This window comes from Mytilus edulis, chromosome 3 (genome assembly GCF_963676685.1).
Source record: "Mytilus edulis chromosome 3, xbMytEdul2.2, whole genome shotgun sequence".
Taxonomy (NCBI): domain Eukaryota; kingdom Metazoa; phylum Mollusca; class Bivalvia; order Mytilida; family Mytilidae; genus Mytilus; species Mytilus edulis.
The window spans coordinates 48,395,524-48,415,865 of record NC_092346.1 but is presented as its reverse complement, the minus strand read 5'-3'; the positions used below and the strand labels follow the sequence as shown (position 1 = coordinate 48,415,865).

The 20,342-nt window shown below is 32.0% G+C and overlaps 2 protein-coding genes across 2 annotated transcripts; both read left to right on the top strand.

Moving 5' to 3' along the window:
* Nucleotides 1–8,896: 8,896 nt before the first annotated feature.
* LOC139515289 (uncharacterized) lies at nt 8,897–13,108 on the top strand. The gene is made up of 7 exons (XM_071304857.1): nt 8,897–8,909; nt 9,602–9,757; nt 10,342–10,470; nt 11,057–11,176; nt 11,685–11,813; nt 12,402–12,521; nt 12,996–13,108. The coding sequence occupies exons 1-7, from the start codon at nt 8,897–8,899 to the stop codon at nt 13,106–13,108; spliced, it is 780 nt and encodes a 259-aa protein (XP_071160958.1).
* Nucleotides 13,109–13,318: 210 nt separating this feature from the next.
* Nucleotides 13,319–18,438, top strand: LOC139515288 (uncharacterized). The gene is made up of 6 exons (XM_071304855.1): nt 13,319–13,322; nt 13,706–13,825; nt 14,343–14,471; nt 15,017–15,136; nt 15,878–16,006; nt 18,419–18,438. Exons 1-6 carry the CDS (start codon nt 13,319–13,321, stop codon nt 18,436–18,438), a joined length of 522 nt encoding a protein of 173 aa, XP_071160956.1.
* Nucleotides 18,439–20,342: the final 1,904 nt, after the last annotated feature.

The following is a 20,342-nucleotide window of genomic DNA, read 5'->3' as shown; positions in this document are numbered from 1 at the left end:
AAACGGTTCCTTACGTGGAGCATGTATATTTTATAGTTACTGTAAAGTGTAAGAGTTGGACATTTTTGATGCTGTATTCTCCCTATAAATTGTATATCATAAAATGATAGTATGGATCCAAAACTATGTACTGATATATTTTATGTGGGACTTGTCAGTAAACATAGACATGGAAAATTCTCGTGTGTTGTAAGTTTAGTTAGCATAACCTCATAATGTCAATATGTACGCCAGGCTATTAATTGAAATTTACAATACGACCGAGTTGAGTTAAAAAAGACAAACAAGCAATGTTTATTTAAATTTTTGGTTGAAATGTTTCACCCTACAAGGGGAGTGGGGGGTTCCAAATAAACCAAAGGCTACGAATGCCGGTAGAAAAATGGAGACATAAAGGTCACACCCAGCAGGCAAATTGCAGGTCTTGAAAAAAGTATTCAATATATCAGTTCATACAAACAGACATCCTGGTCAGACATGCAAACCCCAGCCCCCAAAAAATACGCAAGTTTTTATTCATCATGTTCATTTAATGCTACAAAAATAATTGGAAATTTTCGTTTTTAATGCAAAAAAGTGGACTAGACTATTGTTTTCAACCTAGATACGGCCAGATTCTTTGTTTAAGACAAAAATCAGAGTCAGATTTTGTTTTCTCAAATATCTCAGACTGCCTCCTCAAATCAAATGGTTCGTACCTTAGATATTTATTCTATCTAGAGATTATACTGACTGGGGATCATTGTTCAGCTATGTTATTTAAAAATAGACTGGGGTGTTTGGGGTTAAACATGTTTTCGTAGGTAAATAATATTGCCGTGGAATTTTTTTTCATGAGAGTGTTATAGAGTATAACTCTGTTTGTTGGAATTGTGAAATAGAAGTTAATACGTTCTTGCCCATTCCTGTGTCGCTTTGAAAGTGTCATGATTGTCATCCTAAGCCTAAACAAAAAAATTAATATTGAAAATAGAACAAGTGAAATCAGAACGCTTTAGAGTTTAAGTCATCAATATTGAGATCCTGCAGTACTTTTTTCATTCAAAATTCAAACAAGGTGTCGTACAGATATGAGAGATAATAATATTTGACAGACATTTTGATAAAATTAATGCTTTAAAACCTTTTTTGACGAAGAAAAAGTTTTGATGAGATCGTTTCTCTTTGTCATCTTTTCAAATTGCTGACAGTTTGTAAAATTTATGACGGGCAATATCCAAGATAATAACAGTAAAGTTTTGTATGGTTGAGAAGTAGAACATTAACATCGGTTTCAGCAAAAAATTAAGACGAAAGATTCAAAAGGGGAAGTAAATATAGCTTCGTGTGTATAAGACAGCACGAACAGGAATAGACAGCATGTGATTTATGATAACGAACGACCAATATGGCTGTGTCTACATCAAGTAGCAGAAGTAAAAATATCCATGGCATATAACGGGGTTGGATAGTGTCACTATATATACATGCAATTTAAAATACAATCAGTTGTGTGGCTCTCGACATTGGATTTCGCAGTTCCCATGTACTTTTGTCTAACACTTACTGTTAAACAATTACAGATTGTTTGTTCTGTGGTATTTTTTTTTCGATGATTCAAACTCGCATAAAACAGATTTGAGGATGAAACTGAGTAAAATGTTGCACAAAAAGTAAAATAACAATAATAAAAAACTCCAATAAAACTTCGTAACGAAAAAAAACCTTCCCAAATGTCTAAAACAAAAGGTCAAATACATCAAACAAATGGAAAAACAAATTTTTTTTCTAACTTAGTAAAATAATTTCCTTATATCAATAATGATAGAGCAAAAATGTTTTTATAGCTAGCATAACCTCTCACTTGTATTACTGAATGCCGATGCTTTTAAAAAATCTACCTACGATTCAACAAAAACGAAACTCCAGCATACTGATAATATACCGTATGGTATATGATTGAAGGCAACAGACGTATAAAGGTGTTCGAAAGACAAAAACTGATTGAGAAAAAACGAATCCCAGTTCCAAATTAAAACAGAGGGAAACACATCACCTTTCCAAAAGCAACAATTGCATTGCGAATTGTATCTTTTAGACAAAAACCATTTGACATGGATAATGGTTATATAAAGGGTTAAATAGATCAAAGGTTTTGATAGAATTGATTTCATCGATAGAAAGATCAAGATGATTTTAGACAGAAGTTTTAAAAACTTCTACAGATTTTTATAATTCATATATGGGTGTTTTTACTTGCGTATTGTTATTTAATGTGATTTGAAATTTCACGTGATCAACACATCAATCACGTACTTTGCATGAAAAAATATACATATTCTCCGTTCACCCCATTTATCTCCCGTATGGCAGTATGACTTAACGCCCCTCATTTCGTCCAGTTCGACACAATTTTATCTCAGTGGTAGTCTTGCAAAAAGACGTTATTGTTTACACAAGGGTACACCTTAATGTCCCCTCTGTTTTCTGGGGGGGAGGGGAGTCTGCAATATCGTGTCGCTAGTATTTTTTCTCTTGATTTACATTTACCAAAAAAAATATCGCTTCTTATTTTCGTTAATACCAAAGTATTGCAGGTAAACATATTTTTGTTTGATGTTTATCTGTAATATTTCCCCTCATTCAAGTTAACCCCTGAGATCTACACTAAATTGAAATGTTTGAAAGTGTTCAAATTAATATAACACAATTTCAACCTGTCTAAAACGTACTTAAACTCTATAGGTTTGTTATATATTGATTATAAAAAAGAAGATGTAGTACGATTGCCAATAAGACGACTCTCCACAAGAGACCAAAATGACACAGAAATTAACATCTATAGGTCACCGTACGGCCTTCAACAATGAGCAAGGCCCATACCGCATACTCAGCTATAAAAGTCCCCGAAATTACAATGTAAAACAATTCAAACGAGAAAACGAACGGCCTAATGTTTGTACAAAAAAATGAACAAAACAACAAATATGAAACACAAAAACAAACGATAACCACTGCATTACATTAACGCTATTTAAAGTATATAGTTTTATCAACCGGATTTATGTGACAAAAACATGTTCATTTGGGGATGTATGGCGGACGGTCGGGCGGGCGGCCGGGCAGTTCGTGCATTTACATCATGAACCGTTCAACCAAAGCTTTTAAAAATTTCATATGGTGTTACTGACAACAACATGGAGGTCAAGTTTAATAATGATTTTTTTTTACCTTTACCGTTCAGGAGTTATGGTTCTTGAAAGATGGAAAACTGGTGTTTCCAGTCGTGTCCGTGCATTTCATACTGTTCAACCAAAGCTTTTGAAATTTTAATATTTCTTACTGATGGCAAAATGGAGGTCAAATTTGATATTGACGATTTTTACTTTCACCGGTTAGGAGTTATGGTTCTTGTGATATTGAAAAATTCCAGGACACAAATAAATTTTAATAAATCCGGTTTGCTGACGCTCTTGCAGCTTCTTGTTATATATTAACATATGATTAAATCTGGCACCTACGTTTTTTAGTTTCAGCAGTTCAAGATATCACAACGAACAAAGTGCAACAAGACAATAACAATCAAAACCAAGGAGTAAACAAAGACTTACAAAACCAAAGGATATTTACATCAACAGTTATAAATAATAAATAGGAAACAACACAAACTTCACTAAAATTCGATTTTTGAGTGAAATCAGGTGATCCGGAAGGGTAAGCATTCCTTGCACCGTACATCAACGCCGACATCTTAAAATTATAGAAACCCTCGTTCATTGAGCAAGTTCACGATTTGCACTTTGTACGCAGGGTGAGATAAAGATTGATAATCAAATTCGTGGTTATTTATTTTATTTTGTTCAAGGAACAATGTGCCAGTTGCTTGCACATCAACCATTAAAAATATATTTACTTCAGATGAACAATTTTATCTTGATTATTATTAAACAATTATTTTACTTATATTTCGGCATGACCTATCAAACATCTGACAGAACCATTTTTTTTTTTTATTTTAGTTTAAATTTGTTACTGGAAATAATATTAGGAAGAATAAGTGCAAGACAAGAGGTTGCTTTTGATATCCAAAAAATATCGAGGTGAGAATACATCATTTGAAAAAAGAAATATCTGAAAGCAATAAAAAAAAGACTAACAACGAGCATTATCAACAAATTTATGCTAAAAGAGGGACGAAAGATACCAAAGGGACAGTCAAACTCATAAATCTAAAATAAAACTGACAACGCCATGGCTTAAAATGAAAAAGACAAACAGACAAACAGACAAACAATAGTACACATGACACAACATAGAAAACTAAAGAATAAACAAGACGAACCCCACCAAAAACTAGGGGTGATCTCAGGTGCTCCGGGGGGGGGGGGGGGTCAGTACATCCTGCTCCACATTTGGCACCCGTCGTGTTGCTTATGTGATTAGAAGGATTTTATCAATCTTCATGAAATATTTATAAAACTTCATATTTGAGTCAATTTCACTAAAATCTGTGAGATAAACCAAATTTGGTTCAATTATGTATGTTCTCTTATTTCACCAAATATAGGTTGCATTTCTGTAAACATTGACAATGCATTTTCCCATAGGAACTCCCCTTACGGCTAAAACTGTACCACTCTTACTATGAAGCTTTGAACAAAAATCATATCCTAGAATGAAAAGTTCATATGGACTACTATTTGTTTAAAAGCTAAAAATATAAGGCAGTGCGGCATATTTTTAACGTTTATATGCCCCGAACTCTTAAGAGTTTAAACGAACACTAAATTTCTTAACTACCGCTACCCCGACTGTAGGGTTATCACAAATTTCAATATAAATAACATTCACATGATTATTTACTGGTAAAATTCACAAGTTATGTCTCTATGAAATGCAACCTACAGATCGGAACTGGGAACCAGTATGTAAACAAAATTAATTATCTATGAATATTCTAAATCTTTCCAGAAGAAGCGTGGTTTGAGAAACAGCTTCATTTACAAAGTGCAACCTAAAGGAGATAACACAAAGATGAAAATTATGGAATTTATTGAAGGATTGGAAGTGTTTAATTCGAATGTGATTTTTTTTCAAGAAACCGTCTTCATTACTGACAAAATAAGTGTATTGGAATTAAGGTGCCTTAAATAGAATGTTGTTGTTTTTTGTGTACATGTCATTTGTTTTTTTGGTTGTATTAGTTTTATTCACATGAAGAAAAGCATGGTGGGGATTGATTTTTTGTCAGTTCTTGAACTATCATTTACTTGTACGAATCAGTTATTCTACATTCTGCTGTCCAATATTTTTTTTAAAGTTGAGGACTTTTCCTTAAAATATTAGACAGTTTAAGGTAACATAATGATTTCTTACAGGCAAATGATAGTACAATCACTGAAATAACGAACAGGTTAAACAATAGAATGACGTCTCAACAATGTTTAATTTACACAGACAAATAAAAGAATACTATAAAATATTTTTAAAATGATAAACTACGTCGGTACATAGAAGCTAAACTGCAAGACCATCATGTTTTATTTCTGAAGTTGATATGGTATTTATCGGTCATCCCACTGTTTATATCACTCTGTCCAGCTCTTCATAAAATTGCATATCGCGGCTTCGTATTATCAAATTACACGTTTTCCCGGCACTAATAACTCTGACCCGGACATATCAGCGACGTCATAATGTTAGAAATGACGATAATAAGTTTTGACCCGAACTTATCAAGTCATCTTCCGGTTCCTGATGAAACAAAGAGAACACTTTCAAAAGACGCAAAACAGGCCGATAAATTGAGTATCAGGTTATCCAAATGTTGACGTTGAAATCATTCCTTCGTAAATTTTACGAACGCAATCACGAGTTGGTTGACCGTTATGGAATAACCGTTTCACAAATTATATCAGATATGTTCCTTAAGTCGTAATTACAATCCCTTCCATTTCCTGAATATGACCAACCAAATGAGACTATTTACCGGATTTGTTATCACTGAAGCAACACGACAATGCCACATGTGGAGCAGGATCTGCTTACCCTTCCGGAGCACCTGAGATCACTCCTAGTTTTTTTGTTGGGTTCGTGTTGCTTATTCTTTAGTTTTCTATGTTGAGTCATGTGTACTATTGTTTCTCTGTTTGTCTTTTTCATGTTTAGCCATGGCGTTGTCAGTTCATTTCCGATTTAGGAGTTTGACTGTCCCTCTGGTATCTGTCGTCCCTCTTTTTTCTGCATATTTATATTATATTCATCGTCCGATTAGTATCGTCAGATGAACTTTTAGAGGAAAAAGATTGAGCATTCTTTGACATAAACCAGGTTGTTAAACTTTCTGGTCTGACAATTGTATAAAGAAAAAAATCGAGTCCAATGTCTTAAATGGATATGGTGGAAAATCCCAATGCGTGGCCTATAAAAAATTATCAAACTGGTGAAAACTGGTTGATATAGAGTTAGACAGCATAAAGTATCCAGCATTTTAATGAAGTGAGAAACAAATCATGTTTTTCCCATATTATCAAAGTATTAACTGTAGATTAGAGATCCTAAATATGTAAGAAAACAAAGCAAAACTGTACAACATTAATTTTACATGCAGCGTGGCAACATGTGGTAGTTTGCATTTACTATATAAAGTGCACAGATAGAGTAATAACCACTAATACTGCATCATGAGTCGAATGATATTTGTGCTTTTCTTAGTGGTTGCTGCGGCAGATTGTATATTTGATATATGATTGTTGTTTTAAAATTAGTGAAACTTTGACTGTGTTGTTAATCTCTAACGTCGACATCAAAGATTCGTATTTGGATTTATTTTTCAAATGTTTTGTTTTGAAAAATTCAAACAATATTTGGAAAAGAGTCATCTGGAAATGTCGATTTCATTTCTCGTATTAGTTTTCTATAAAGAATTAATCCTAAACTAATACGCTCATCCCTTATGTAGATGGTAATATAGAATTTTAGATACTTAATTTTGTTTGTGTATTTTAAGATATTCCACTTTACCATACTTTGAATTATTGACAGCATGATTTAAATTTAATAATGAATGTACATTGTGTTATTTAAAAATGAAATATAATAAAAACTTGATTTGGGAAAACCGTACTCTAGTACTTCTGTATCAGTGTCTTTCGTTAAATTGATTTTAGTTATCAAACAAAACATGTAGTTTTGTTATTTATTTTGTTTCATAAGTTTTTATTCAAGCCGATGATTTCACTAATATAAAAGGAAAGTTTTAACTATCTTTTTTTTTTCTTTAATAATAAAAGCATACGACTATACTGGTAATCCTAAGACAGTAGTTTTGAAGCATTCAGCCTTGGCTGACGTGTATGGTATTGAGTCCCCGTCTGTTGTAAGTTACTTGGATTACTGCAACAAATTCCATGGATTCAAAATCAGCAACAGTAGATTTACATTTGGAGGTATAGGTGAGTAAGTTTTAAATCTTGTTAAAAATGTTACTCTACTAACAATGTCCTTATGGATAGAATTAAACGTATTTATCAAGTAATTGATTTCAGTATTTTAAGAGAAAAAAAATATATTGCGTCTTTAGAATATGTTTATTACTGATTGTACCATTTGCATTTTTATAATTGATTCTTGGAAGTTTAATAGCATGTCTACTAAAAGTTTTTAATTTAAACACCAAAACGTCATTGCTATTCAACTTAGAAACTAATGAACTTTAGTTGTGAAGATACATATGTTATCCAGAAAGATTTGTCATACTGTCATCTAACCTTCGTTATCAAAAAGTATAATGAATAGTGGATCTAACTGTTACGTCTTCCAACAATGTTAACTTTAATCACAAGGGAATAAAAGTAAAACATTGCTTTGAAATTTGCTTTCGAAAACAAATAACCTTTAGAGTTTATAACTTGCAGATAAATATTTGAAATATTTGATTTATTCTTGAATCAGCGTGCCGGACATAAAAAAAACGTATTCTCCATATTTTATGTCTTCTCATTGCTGAATGTGTTAAACATTATTATGAAATATCTTTGTAGGATACAAACTGAGCTGTGACTCACAAAGATTTTACAATTTATGGAGTAATTGCTGGTCCATATATCATAGCAGAAGTGTCTGTTTTGATCGACTCAGAAAGCAAAGTTTCTTTGTAGTTTACCCCGGAGATAATAAATGTGTGATGTTTTTTTCATTGGAATTCGCCTTGAATTCAACATTATGAAAAGAGATTTTCTGGCTCTTTCCATTCTAGTCCAGTCAAACTAATTGCAACAGTAGATGTTTTAGTTCTAATCTATAGCATTATGCCCTTTATATACACAGAAAAAAGTCCCATAAAATCTAACTCGAGGAAAACTCAAAATCAGCATTTTTAATTTCCTATGGAAATTAATATTGGAAGGGGAGATTACTCTTTCAAAAATGAGTCTATTTTGGTCAGTTTTTGGTTGTTTTTCTTGAAATTTATGTAAAGTATGATACTTTGATGGGGTTATAAGTTTGTATTTGACTAAATTATATAATCTTCTGCTCATGAAATGTACAAAACCGAAGTGATATGGGTAGTTTTATTTTTGTCGTGCATTTTTCATTGAAGAAATTGCAAATTTGAAGCTTTGTAACCATTTTGGAAAAATAATATGAAAATGTTGTATTGTTTATATCTGTATATTATATTTTTTCAGCAATTTACTTATCTAAAGAAACTTTAAACCACAAAAAGAAGAATACATGCTTAATTATTTTTGCTAAATTTGAGATTCTTTTCCTTGACATGTTAAAAAATTCAGTATATGGTCAATTAATAGATTACGAAATCTAGATTATAGCTTGATAAAATATATGAAAACACGTTTAGAGTTGTTTGTTATACTCTAAAGACCGCTTAAAAATCAAGAATCAATACATTCTGATGAAAAGAAGCGGTAAAGTTATAATTTTGTATCAATTTTTATTAATAATATTTCTGTCTTTTTTTTCAAGAGTTACCTCCATTTTCTATGCAAATCTCCATAGGAATTTTAAATGGTGATTTTTTTTAGTCTTCCTCAAGAGAGATTTTATGGGACTTTTTTCTGTGTATATTTGGGGTATAATGCTTAAGATTAAAACTTTAAAATCTTCTGTTGCAATTACTTTCGGGTTAGGGTCAAGCAAGGAAGAGGTTTGATTGAAATAAGTTGCAAAAACACGAAATCCTTTTTAAATGAGATAACATCAGAAATGTTTTAACAAAAACACCGAAATTAAATAAAACTAACATGTCCAAACGCTTGACTATATCATTTTTTTTTTCTAAAAGAAAGGAAGAAAATATCAAAACAATATTCAACAGGATTAGTCGAAAAAATAAACGCAGAATGGCATGGCAAAATTTTAAAAAATGGTCAAAAAACAAACAACAATATGCAAAACTGAAAATAGAAAAATAAAAACTGGAGAGGCATACAGACACAGCTCCTCATAAAGCACTTGGTCAGGTGAGTTTCGAAAATATCAATATCAATAAAAAGCATTATTTTCGAATTGCTCCATGCCAGTAGACATTTGTATTTATGTAGAAAATACAAAAGGGTATTCACCAATAAAAACTTATACTTTTATATTTAATAAAAAGGTAACGACTTTGATGATGGGGCAGTGGTAGTGAAGAATGGAGTTTACGGTAGCGATTACGATATTGGGGTAGGGTCCGTAGTAAGTTATGGAGATTACTTCAACAAATACCATGGATTAAAAATCAGTGATAGCAGATTTTCATACGGAGGACATGGTGAGTTAAATTTAAAAACTTATTATCTTATCAATAAAATGAAAGAATCTATCAAGTAAAAGATTTCTGTACAAATGTTAAAAAAAATGGTTGATAATTGATTAACTTCAATTTGTCCAAACACATTTGTGAAGCTGAATGTCATGTTTTCTGAACAGCTAGAAGTAAAAGTTTCAAACGGGATATTTTAAAACAAATCATCATAGATACCTGGATTGAAAGTTTGTAATTGCGCCAGACACTAGTGACATACTCATTACACATATAATCGTGGAAAATAACCGTACAATATTCATTTCATCGTGCTTTGTTTGTAAAAAAAAGCATCATGCGCCAGACACTAGTGACATACTCATTACACATATAATCGTAGTAAATAACCGTACAATATTAATTCCATTGTGCTTTGTTTGTGAAAAAAGTACCATTACTCTGTGAGATTATATCTTGTAGATAATAGATTAAATGTTATCTGTCATCGTGTTTCGCTGTACTGGACATAACGATATATATAAGGTGATATCGATATATACTTAGTTCACACTGCTTTATGCTGATAATAATATCATGGTATATATTTGTAGCATACACACTGAAATGTGGACTACAAAGATTTTACAACTTATGGGGTAATTGCTGGTCTAGTTATCATAGCAGAAGTGTCTGTTTTGGTAGACTCAGGAAGCAACATCTATTTGATGTTTACTCCGGAGGTAATACACTTTGATATGTGCTTCATTTGAACTCATCGTGTTTAGAAACTTACGAAAGCTACGAATGGACCTTACTTGAAACAGTTTTAAAACATTTCGGAAAAAAATGTAAATATAACTTTACTCAGTCGGTTTGCTAACATTTTAAGAACTTTCCGACCTGTGACAACGTTCATGTTTAGGAAGAATTTAAGAATGGGTGTAATTCTGAAACAACGAATGACAGAGCAAAATTATTGAGAACATGAGACTTCACAACATATTCTGTCTTAATGTAACATATACACGACAATAATAAGCAAACGAAGAGATAAGACAACGTTTAAAATGAACGAGATCACAAATATTGTGATAAAGTAGATCTATGATAAATAAGACATCGAGCCAATGATTTTAAATTGTCCTATGTCACATTAAATGGTTGTTTGTGACCATCAGTATTTTCAAAAAAATGTATATCGGTTTATTTTTAATTGCTGATGAGGGACGAATTACAGCAAATTAAGTAACAGTATAAATCCATGCCTTTAAAGAGAACCTAGTTTGTAGTCCTCAAAAAATCTAATCTTTCATATTTTAATTACAGATGTATTCTATGGTGACGATTACGATGTGGGTGTAGGTTCCGTAATAAGTTATGGGGATTACTTCAACAAATACCATGGATTCAAAATCAGTGATAGCAGATTTTCATACGGAGGACATGGTAAGTATATTTTAAAATTTTGTGATTATCGACAAGTTATACACTGTATCTTTATCAATAAAATGAAAGAATCTATCAAGTAATAGATCTCTGTACAAATGTTAAAATAAAAGGTTGATAATTGATTAACTTAAATTTGTCCAAAAACATTTGTGAAGCTGAATGTCATGTTTTCTAAACAGCTAGAAGTAAAAGTTTCAAACAGGATATTTGAATAAAATCATCATAGATACCAGGATTGAAAGTTTGTAATTACGTCAGACACGAGTGACATACTCATTACACATATAATCGTAGTAATTAACCGTACAATATTCATTTCATCGTGCTTTGTTTGTAAAAAAACTATCATTAATCTGTGAGATTATAACTTGCAGATAATAGTTAAAATGTTATCTGTCATCGTGTTTCGCTGTACTGGACATAACGATATATATAAAGTGATATCGATATATACTTAGTTCATACTGCTTTTTGCTGATAATAATATCATGGTATATATTTGTAGCATACACACTGAAATGTGGACTACAAAGATTTTACAACTTATGGGGTAATTGCTGGTCTAGTTATCATAGCAGAAGTGTCTGTTTTGGTAGACTCAGGAAGCAACATCTATTTGATGTTTACTCCGGAGGTAATTCACTTTGTTATGTGCTTCATTTGAACTCATCGTGTTTAAAAACTTACGAAAGTGACTAATGGACCTTACGTGAAACAGTTTTAAAACATTCCGAAACAAAGTGTAAATATAACTTTACTGAGTCGGTTTGCTAACATTACTAAGAACTTTCTCAACCTGTAAGAACGTTTATGTTTAGGAAGAATTTAAGAATTTGTTGAATTCTAAAACAACAAATGACAAAGCAAAATTATTGTGGACATGACATTCGACAACATATTCTGTCTTATTGTAACATATATACGCCAATAATAAGCAAACGAAGAGACAGGACAACGTTTAAAATGAAGGAGATCACAAATATTCTGATTAAGTAGAACTATGATAAATATGACATCGAGCCAATGATTTTAAATTGTCCTATGTCTCATTGAATGGTTGTTTGTGACCATCTGTATTTTCAAAAATATGTAAATCGATTTTACTTTTTATTGCTGATGATGGACAAATTACAACAAAATAAGTAGCAGTATAAACCAATGCCTAAAATGAGAACCTAGTTTGTAGTCCTAAAAAATCTAAACTTTCATATTTTAATTACAGATGTAGTCTATGGTGACGATTACGATCTTGGTGTAGGTTCCGTAGTAAGTTATGGGGATTACTTCAACAAATACCATGGATTCAAAATCAGTGATAGCAGATTTTCATACGGAGGACATGGTGAGTTAATTTTAAAAACTTATTATCTTATCAATAAAATGAAAGAATCTATCAAGTAATATATCTCTGTACAAATGTTAAAAAAATGGTTGATAATTGATTAACTTAAATTTGTCCAAACACATTTGTGAAGCTGAATGTCATGTGTTCTAAACAGCTAGAAGTAAAAGTTTCAAACAGGATATTTGAATAAAATCATCATAGATACCAGGATTGAAAGTTTGTAATTGCGCCAGACACGCGTGACATACTCATTACACATATAATCGTAGTAAATAACCGTACAGTATTGTGCTTTGTTTGTGAAAAAAGTACCATTTCTCTGTGAGATTATATCTTGTAGATAATAGATTAAATGTTCTCTGTCATCGTGTTTCGCTGTACTGGACATAACGATATATATATAGTGATATCGATATATACTTAGTTCATACTGCTTTTTGCTGATAATAATATCATGGTATATATTTGTAGCATATACACTGAAATGTGGACTACAAAGATTTTACAACTTATGGGGTAATTGCTGGTCTAGTTATCATAGCAGAAGTGTCTGTTTTGGACGACTCAGGAAGCAACATCTTTGATGTTTACTCCGGAGGTAATTCACTTTGTTATGTGCTTCGTTTGAACTCATCGTGTTTAAAAACTTGCGAAAATGACGAATGGACCTTACGTGAAACAGTTTTAAAAAATTTCGGAAAAAGATGTAAATATAACTTTACTCAGTCGGTTTGCTAACATTTTTAGAACTTTCTCGACCTGTGACAACGTTCATGTTTAGGAAGAATTTAAGAATGGGTGTAATTCTGAAACAACAAATGACAGAGCAAAAATATTGAGGACATGAGACTAGACAACATATTCTGTCTTAATGTAACACGACAATAATAAGCAAACGAAGAGACAAGAAAACGTTTAAAATGAATGAGATCACAAATATTGTGATTAAGTTGATCTATGATAAATATGACATCGAACCAATGATTTTAAATTGTCCAATGTCACATTAAATGGTTGTTTGTGACCATCTGTATTTTGAAAAAAATGTATATCGACTTTACTTTTTAATTGTTGATGATGGACGAATTACAACAAATTGAGTAACAGCATAAATCCATGCCTATAAAGAGAACCTAGTTTGTAGTCTTCAAAAAATCTAATCTTTCATATTTTAATTACAGATGTAGTCTATGGTGACGATTATAATGAGGGTGTAGGTTCCGTAGTAAGTTATGGGGATTACTTCAACAATTACCATGGATTCAAAATCAGTGATAGCAGATTTTCATACGGAGGACATGGTAAGTTCATTTTAAAACTTTGTGGTTATTGGGAAGTTATACACTTTATCTTTATCAATAAAATGAAAGAATCTATGAAGTAATATATCTCTGTACAAATATTAAAAACCAAATGGATAAATAATTGATCAATTTAAATTGTGTCCAAGCACGATTGTGAAGCTAAATGTCATGTTTTCAAAAAAGTAAGAAGTAAAAGATTTAAACGGGATATTTTAATAAAATCATCATAGATACCCGGATTGAAAGTTTGTAATTGCGCCAGACACGCGTGACATACTCATTACACATATAATCGTAGTAAATAACCTTACAATATTCATTTCATCGTGATTTGACTCTAAAAAAGAACTATTACCCTGTATGATTATACCTTGCAGAGTATAGTTACAAAGTTATTCGTCGTCGGGTTTCGCTGTACTGGACATATCGATATATATATATAAGGTGATATCGATATATGCTTAGTTTACACTGGTGTTTGTTTATAATAATATCATGGTATATATATTTGAAGCTTACACTCTGAAATGTGGACTACAAAGATTTTACAATTTATGGGGTAATTGCTGGTCTAGTTATCATAGCAGAAGTGTCTGTTTTGGACGACTCAGGAAGCAACATCTATTTGATATTTACTCCGGAGGTAATACACTTTGCTATGTGCTTCATTTGCATTCATCGTGTTTAGAAACTTACGAAAGTGACTAATGAATCTTACGTGAAACAGTTTTAAAACATTCCGAAAAAACTTTACTAAGTCGTTTGCTTACATTGCTTAGAACTTTCTCGACCTGTGACAACGTTCATGTTTAGGAAGAATTTAAGAATTTAAATTATTGAGGACATGAGACTAGACAACATATTATGTCTTATTGTAACACATATACGACAACAATAAGCAAACGAAGAAACAAGAAAACGTTTAAAATGAATGCGATCACAAATATTGTGATTAAGTAGACCTATGTTAAATATAACATCGAGCCAATGGTTTTAAATTGTGCTATGTCACATTAAATGGTTGTTTGTGACCATCTGTATTTTCAAAAATATGTATATCGAATTTATTTTTTAATTGCTGATGATGGACGAATTACAACAAATTGAGTAACAGTATAAATCTATGCCTATAAAGAGAACCTAGTTTGTAGTCCTCAAAAAATCTAATCTTTCATATTTGAATTACAGATGTAATCTATGGTGACGATTACGATGTTGGCGTAGGTTCCGTAGTAAGCAATGGGGATTACTTCAACAAATACCATGGATTCAAAATCAGTGATAGCAGATTTTCATACGGAGGTTCAGGTGAGCAAATGTACAACTTATTGGTCATCATTGTTTAGGATCAGTAAAATATGCATTTGAAATTAAATGTATTTATCCATGTTATTGCATCTATATTCAAACGTTAGTTTGATTATGAATCGTTAAAGGGCAAAGTTACCTGGTAACTGTATTATACTGAGAAAAAAACATTTTGAGCTGACAGTCATGTTCAATTATCGCATTTGAAGAAGTTGTGTAAAATGTGTATAAACTAATATAATTTTCTTAAATGCAAGAAAATAACTTATTTTTTATCGTAACTTGAGAATCGTAAAACATAATATAATTGATAAATTGTATCTTGCAGATTAATAAGTATCATATTAACTTCGACTTTAAAGAAAAGTTCTTAAAAGAGTGACGAAAGATACCAGAGGGACAGTCAAACTAATAAATCGAAAATAAACTGACAACGCCATGGCTAAAAATGAAAAGGACAAACAGACAAACAATAGTACACATGACACATCATAGAAAACTAAATAATAAACAACACTAACCCCAAAAAAAAACTCGGGGTGATCTCAGGTGCTCCGGAAGGGTAAGCAGATCTTGCACCACGTCTGGCACCCGTCGTGTTGCTTATGAGATATCAAATCCGGTAAATAGTCTAATCCGGTAGGTCACATTTATGAAAGGGAAGGGGATTGTATTTACGACGTAAGCAACATATGCTTAATTTTACTGCCGATTATAATAAAATTATCATGTTTTTTCAAGCTTACACATTAACATGTGGACTACAACGATTTTACAACTTATGGGGTAATTGCTGGTCTACTTATCATAGCAGGAAGGTCTGTTTTGGACGACTCAGGAAACAACATCTCTTTGACATCTACTCCGGAGGTGAGTAATCTTTTTTATCATATACTTGGCATTGATATGATAGCTTTTGCATATGTGTAATGAGCGGGAGTACACAAGCCATAATTTCCCACCGGGTCTGATAACCCATATCAGCCCGGGCTGATAACCCATATCAGGGGCGTCTCGTGCAAAAACCCATAACAGTGATTTTCGTGTAAGTTACTTCCGGTGTTTCTGGTATCGATTGTTTACTGTTCCATTGTGACGTCAGATATTTTTTATGAAGACGTCAAAATTTACGGGAACTTTTGTCCCCAGTTTAGTACTTGCTAACAAATGCCCTTGACAATTAAGAATCATTTTATAGTACAACAAACAATGAGTAATAATGATCATAAAACTCAAATTTTCAATCTTTCAAAATGCCTCTATGGGAAATGTTACCATACATATATATGGATGTAGTGATGCTGTTGTTGGACAATTATAGTATATTTGATTCATAATTTAACTTCTTTATAAAGTTTTTGACTGTTTTGGTTATTGCATTTGTTTATTTGCCTTATTTAGTCCTGGTATCTACGATCAGTTTATTTACATAAAACTATTGTCGGAAGTATATGATAAAGCGATTAATACATGGCCTTTTCCATATCAGCCTGGGTATCATCCCTCAACCCATATCAGCACCTCGACTCCGTCTCGGGCTGATATTGGGGTCTCGGGATGATACCCAGGCTGATATGGAAAAGGCCATGTATTAATCTCTATGTTATCTTAAAATAGTAATTGGTAATTTCACCCAATCAACAGCAATGGAGTCAAATTGATGATTCATTTTGACATGCGAATGGCAAAACTTGTAGTTTCATCGAAATGTGAAACAATTTGTCATTTGTAATAAATCAAATTGATTGTTAACACCATCTGAAAACAAACAGATATAACAAAGAATATAACAAAAAAAACGAAGTCTGGGTGAAAATTCTGCATGAAAGTTTTATTAGCAAATGGCAAAGTCAAAAGCTCAAATATATCAAACGAATAGATAACGACTATCATATTCCTGATTGGGTACAGTCATTTTTTTAAGTAAAGTTTAATGGATAAAATTGCTTGTAAAGCTAGCTTAACCTATCACTTGTATGACAGTTCCATAAATCATATGAATCATCTTGACTATCTTTCACAAAACTCAAATTGTTATGAATTAAAGTGTTGATTATTAAATTGTAATATTTAGGACTGAAATCATTTACGTACGAAGAAATCCATAGCTGAAATATTACCAAATGTTTTATTACAAAAAATTCAGACAATGCTCTCTCTTAAAAACAGATAACGACTACGATGGCAGTGCTGTGAAAACTGTTTTGAAAAATGGTCTCTACTAAAACGAAGGTAATTTTATATATTCATTCTGAAAGCCTTTGTGTTATTTTAAAAACTATAAGACATTATACAGTGAAACACCAAACACTTAAGGAGAATGAACAATTTACTTCCACTTTTGTTCATTCATGTTGAAAAAAAGGGAAACAGCACCTTATAAATGTCATATGTTCGAAACGCTTTTCACGATTTAAATACACCATAGAAATTACGTAAAAACCTTCGTCAAACAATGAAGGCAAATTAGGGAAATCGCATGAATTAAAAATTAACGACACTGGTACGTCGATAGAAAAAGCGTCATATGCTTTGTATTAATAACCCGCCACGATAGTCACAATCGGTAATAGCACATAATCGGTTAAATCAAAAATCATACTACGACTTAACTGGTACCTCATATTAGAAAACATGTTACTTGTGGCTGAGACACCGACACATCGTATGAGTCAACTACTGCGTCATTGTCTACGTTTCACCTATGTTATGTTAATTTCAGTCGTTCATCTCCATACACCGTTCTGATTTGTTTGTGTTTAAGGTGCGCACATGTTTTAAATTATGCATTTATACTTAATATTGTGAGCGTACGTGATAATTAAGGGCAACGGTTGTATACCCGTGTTCAAAGGTCCTAAATTGATTGAGAGAAAACAAATCAGGGTTAGAAACTTTAACACATCAATTATAGGGGAAAACAAAGGAAGAACATGACTACTTAAGTGCAACAAAAACAAACGACAAAATACATAGAAAAAACAAACGACAACATACATCGAAACTAACTATTTGGTACATCTGCTATATTCATGAATTGGTACAGGACATTTTTTAAGAACAAATGGTGCATTGATCCTTTTTAGATGGTTAGTAAAAGTTTCAACTTTAAATGAAAACGTTAAAAAATATCGCAAAATTATGACAGTTATTTATAATAAACTTCCACAAGTATTTTCAAGTACAAAAATTAAGAATGTACACAATGCAAGCAAGACAAACATGTTTTATATATATTATTATAAAACACAAGTTGACTAATACTTTTAATATGTTTTGTAGGGTGCAGATTATCAAGATAATTTCAATGACAATAAAATTATTTAAATATTGAAGAGATTTTTCTTTAAATTTAGACTGTCAAAAGTTATATAAGTTAAATATATTTGCTGGGTGCAAGACTAGAGAATATTTTAAGAACAAAACGTTACTAGAAATTGGTCGATTTAAGCTTCCAAATTGTGAACTTTCTATTTCTAAATATCAACATGACATCAACGGCTACGTATTATCATGTCAGACTTAGATCGAAGTCCTGTCCATGAAAGAGTGCCTAAAGATATAAGAAGAACATCCAAACTCTTAGATCGAAAATAAACTGACAACAACATGGTTAAAAAATATAAAGACAAACAGACATTTATATAATTAATATTACACAAGACACAACATAGAACACTATAGACTAGGCAACATGAATTCCACCAGGTGGGTGATCTTATGGGCTACAGAAGGTTAAGTAGATCCTGCTCCACGGTGTGGTACCAATCGTGTTGCGCATGTTATTACAAACCCAGTAAATAGTCAAATTTGGTAGGTCGCAATCGTGATAGGGCACCGGATCGTATCATCTGTGACACGGTAGTTCAATAACGGTCAACCTACTCGTTATGGCGTCCGTCAAATTTACGTAGTGATGGTTTCAACTTTCTTGTGAGCAGCAACCCTCAATCAAGGACAAGATGATAAAAAATACAAGGCTGGGAATATCGTATCAATTGGGATATATATTCTCCGTATGCAGGCGCTGCTGAAATGTTGCTACATAGAAATTCAACTGTTTACAATTTTGAAGCTGAAATCATTTCTTGTAGACAGCCTGTGGAAAAACACGCCCTCCAAACGCAACAAATATGTTGTTATTCAAGAAATCAAGCATCTTCATGATGTCTTTTTCAGAGGGTTTTTATTTTAATTAGAGAGATTCGATCTTTACAAAGTAGGATTTATTCTCCCTTTGACAAGATACTTGTATCTACGTTGGCCATTCTTTGAACAAGCAAAACATATCTTTCAATTTGTCTTTTAGTTTGGAATTGGAAATAATTGTGTAAAGTGTAGAAAAGTCAAGTGTTTGAATGAGGAATGTCAACATAACTGAAATGTAATACTCGGATACTTGGTCATGATACTGGAGTACTCGGATAAATCTACAAGGTCAATTGAAAAGTTTAGATTTTAGGTGGAATTCAGTGTTTTTTGTTATTTACCTTTCAAAAACATATAAATGAATGACAAACTTACTACAAACATAGCTTGATCCTCTGTTTTTGTGTTAATTAAACAATGAATTACCGACCGCAGTTTCTACAAAGTTTCTATCATACTAGCAATTATTGTGTGTGTACGTGTTCATTAACCACCTTCCAATAAAATATTTTTTTTAATATTTGCATATAAAGTACACAATATATGTATCATCTGTTCCTGTATGAGGAGTTGTTATTTTTTATAATACGACTTGTCTATTGTTTTGTTAACAACAATAACGTGTTGCTTAGTATAACTTATTTTGTATTGGTTTTTTTTTTTTGCACTATTGTTTGTCTGATTTTCTTTTTTTTTAGCCATGACGTTGTCAGTTTATTTTCGACTTTTGGGCTCGAGTGTCACTGTCGTACTTTCGCCTATCTCTAATATAAGGTTAGAGTTTGAAAAAAATTAATTCAGAGCTATTTGGTGTCCCCAGTGCCAAACATTTAGAAGTAACAGTGAAAACTGACCAACTTGCAGAAGGCCAAAAAGTATTATTCACCTTTTTGACGTTCCTCATTAAGCTAGATCCAGAAAAAGCGCGTCTGTTGCATGCAACTTTAAACGTTTTGTTTTATTTTTTATCAATTGCATTGCCTTTTATGATTGAATTGAGTTCCAAACAATGATACGGAAGGAATACTAAATTTATAGTGTCGCAATGAACTATGAT

Excerpts from the sequence above, each read along its gene's own strand:
- LOC139515289 (XM_071304857.1), top strand. Across the intron at positions 11,814-12,401 it reads ATTTGATGTTTACTCCGGAG|ATGTAGTCTATGGTGACGAT; the intron begins GTAATTCACTTT and ends TTTTAATTACAG. Across the intron at positions 12,522-12,995 it reads ATTTTCATACGGAGGACATG|CATATACACTGAAATGTGGA; the intron begins GTGAGTTAATTT and ends ATATATTTGTAG.
- LOC139515288 (XM_071304855.1), top strand. Across the intron at positions 15,137-15,877 it reads ATTTTCATACGGAGGTTCAG|CTTACACATTAACATGTGGA; the intron begins GTGAGCAAATGT and ends TGTTTTTTCAAG. Across the intron at positions 16,007-18,418 it reads CTTTGACATCTACTCCGGAG|GGTGCAGATTATCAAGATAA; the intron begins GTGAGTAATCTT and ends TATGTTTTGTAG.